The 1,007-nt window shown below is 56.3% G+C and overlaps 1 protein-coding gene across 1 annotated transcript in view; it reads left to right on the top strand.

Annotated features, from left to right (window-relative positions):
• Positions 1-1,007, top strand: part of EMH_0033000 (ABC transporter, putative) — a gene marked incomplete at both ends in the record, with an annotated part of 8,500 nt that overhangs the window by 1,567 nt on the left and 5,926 nt on the right. The window contains 3 exons of the mRNA XM_013494699.1: positions 3-48; positions 180-360; positions 661-964. Of these exons, the coding sequence (XP_013350153.1) occupies positions 3-48; positions 180-360; positions 661-964 (531 nt within the window). The remainder of the gene's footprint in view (positions 1-2; positions 49-179; positions 361-660; positions 965-1,007) is intronic.

Genomic DNA, 1,007 nt, shown 5'->3' with positions numbered 1-1,007 from the left:
CGAGGGACCAAGGCCATATCACTGCTTCTGAATGTTTTGCTATTTCAGGTAAGTACTAGATGCACTGCATTAAGTATGCGGGGTGTCGTGACAGCCAGTTGAGAATGCTGGGCGTATGCTGCTGCCTTTGCTGCTGCTGCTCCCGCTACCTGCTTCTGTTGCTGCTGGTGCTGCTGCAGGTGGTGCCAACGACACTGGAGTTTTTGATGGTTTTAGTTCTCTTGAAGCTGCGAGTTGGTTGGACCGTGGCGGCAACAGCTGTGGCCACAATTTCTGCGTACTGGGCATTCACCGCCACCGTCACTACGCGCAGAGCCAAACTGAGACGCGAGATGAACCGCCTAGAGGGGCTCAGCGCCGGTACGATCCTCACGTAAACTAACTCCCAAGGAGTATGCGGGAACGAGGGGACCCGCACGGGGGTCATAGGGGCCTTCAGTAGGTGTAAGAGCCCCTGGGAAATCCCTTCAGCTGTTGGGGGCCGACACGGGGATCTAAGGGTTTTGAGGCCCCCAGGGTACCGACGCCTCTTTAGGAATATGGGAGATCCTCGGGTGTTGCTACGCAGTTCAGTGGGCGTTTGTCAGTGTGTTTGATCTGCCTCTAACGGTAGCATGGATGAGGCGAGAGCGCGATAGGTGTTGATGGTTTAGGGTTCAGGGTTTATGATTTCATTGCATTGGTTTTGTTGATATCAGGGCTGTTGGTGGACTCTTTAAGTAACGCGGAGGCGGTGCGTTACTTCACGGCGGAGGCGCAGGAGGCGGAGCGGTTTGGGAGTGTGCAGCGGCAGCTGGAGAATCAAATGGCGAAGGTGAATGAGTCGCTGGCCCTACTCAACTTCGGGCAGCAGCTCATCTTTACCAGTGGCCTCGCCATTGCCCTTCTGCACACAGCCAACCTCGTCGCCGCAGGGGTTGCCCCTGTTGGCCAAATCGTACTCGTCAGCACGCTGCTCCTGCAGGTAAACGATCAACACCTCCCCTGCCTTGCCCGCATGCATACCG

The sequence above is a fragment of the Eimeria mitis genome, genomic scaffold (assembly GCF_000499745.2).
Source record: "Eimeria mitis Houghton genomic scaffold, Emh_scaff1255, whole genome shotgun sequence".
In the NCBI taxonomy this organism is placed as follows: domain Eukaryota; phylum Apicomplexa; class Conoidasida; order Eucoccidiorida; family Eimeriidae; genus Eimeria; species Eimeria mitis.
Note: the sequence above shows the minus strand (reverse complement) of the source record. Positions and strands in the feature narration are given on the sequence as shown.